General features: G+C 42.3%; 1 protein-coding gene across 1 annotated transcript in view; it reads right to left on the reverse strand.

Annotated features, from left to right (window-relative positions):
- Positions 1 to 1,807, reverse strand: part of LOC109468396 (aminopeptidase N-like) — a 34,743-nt gene that overhangs the window by 10,911 nt on the left and 22,025 nt on the right. The window contains exon 5 of the mRNA XM_019766645.1: positions 99 to 253. Within this exon, the coding sequence (XP_019622204.1) occupies positions 99 to 253 (155 nt within the window). The remainder of the gene's footprint in view (positions 1 to 98; positions 254 to 1,807) is intronic.

Consider the following 1,807-nt stretch of genomic DNA (forward strand, 5'->3'; position numbering starts at 1 on the left):
TATATATATATATATATATATATATATATATATATATATCAGTTTTGGGTATGATTACACTTGTGTCATCTCGCTTCCTAGTACTGTACATTCCTTACGTTGTGAGCCACTGCCTTGCTGATGGCCAGCTCACACTTGAGTTGGTTAGACATGCTGGATTCCTGCCCGTCACAGAACAACGCTGTTTCCCTGATCATAAGAAGGCCGCAGTAGTCGGAAGAAGGCACTGATAATCCTGGTACAGGAATTACATCTGGAACGATAAAGATGAAGGATGTAGGGATTTTCTTATTACAGAACCGGTGATGTTTCTCACCTGCTTATGTTGCGATGCCTGTCAGATATCTTCCTCAGTAGGGCTTTTGACTTAAGTACTGCTTCTCACCGCTGTATGTATCCAATGTAGGTGGCAATATGGAACGATAAAGATGAAGGATACAGGGATTTTCTTCTTACACAACCGGTAATATTTCTCACCTGCGTACGTTTCGATGCCTGTCAGACATCTTCCTCAAGCTAGCTTGCAGGTCGTCTGACTGGAGTGCTGATTCTCGTTGCTATAGGTAGGCAATGTATGTGCTAATTTTGCGGCGAGAACACGATCCTATTCCTGGCTAAGAAGGATCAAGGAGGTGGTCTGCATAAGGGAGTCAACCCTAGTGATGAACCGGGACGAGGGGGGGGGGGACTTTTGGGGAGTTACTAGCATTGCCTCGTTGACCCCTTTAGCTACACATATCACAACATCTGTACAGCTTTGACTGATGGAATTTAATTCATTACCTGTCTTTGTAAGCTGATACTCCACTGGAACCAACTGTTCTATGTTGTGTATGGCGTCAATCGTCGTGTTCAGAGCGACCTCCACAGACGGGTTTTCCTCTGGATCAAATGGCGCCCAAACCCGCACCTTAAAAATAAGTCAATCCACTGTCCGTTGGCTTATCATCTCTATGAATCTGTACACTATGAAAAAAGTTTAAACAAAAAACGTAAACAGTCCATTCTGTAGATTACAGGGCTTGAGATATCATGCTCATTTCAAATTCAAAAGTGGCCCGTACGCGTGTGAAAAGATGAATCTTAAAATTTGTAACCTGGAAACCATTACAGACTTCATTCAATAACGGTAAATTGACCCGTCATGAACATAAATAAAAGTAAAACCGACTTTATGATCGTCGTGATGACCGCCTTTTGACTGGATTAACATCATAGAACGTTCGTAAACCTTTAACTGGATCCTCTTTCTGACACCTTTCATCATTCATGCCATTTGCTTCTCGGCCTGTCGTAAAATCACCAACATGTCGTAAAACTAGTAAAATGTCGTAAACTGAGCATCAGAACTGCCGTGCCAGTCACTCACCACCCTCCCTCGGGAGATGACTGCCTCAAGACTGGTGAGCCCATCAAATAACGCGAAGCCCAGGAGGTGGGTGGACATCTTTGGGGTTCGATAGAACTCTTCCCTGACCCATCCGTCTGTCAGCACTGTCTTTGTCTTGGACGGCATATTGGAGAGCGCTGTTTGTCCTGGGGCCATGAAATCCATCAATTACATATGGATTTAAAGGACATTATGTAATACTAATTAATAGAAAATAGCATGGTTACAGTTAGTGCTTTGGTTAGTGCACTACGTAAAGTTTTTTTTAGCCATCAATACCAAATGCATTAAAGCTGCATTATGTAACACTAGGACAATACATAGATTATTTGGTCATTTTCAAGTACGTTGAATCAACCCTACTCCATTCCAAATACGTTCCATATTTCATTCTTGCTGCAAAATGTATGATTTCCG

This window comes from Branchiostoma belcheri, unplaced genomic scaffold (genome assembly GCF_001625305.1).
Source record: "Branchiostoma belcheri isolate BF01 breed outbred unplaced genomic scaffold, Haploidv18h27 scaffold2, whole genome shotgun sequence".
Lineage (NCBI taxonomy): Eukaryota > Metazoa > Chordata > Leptocardii > Amphioxiformes > Branchiostomatidae > Branchiostoma > Branchiostoma belcheri.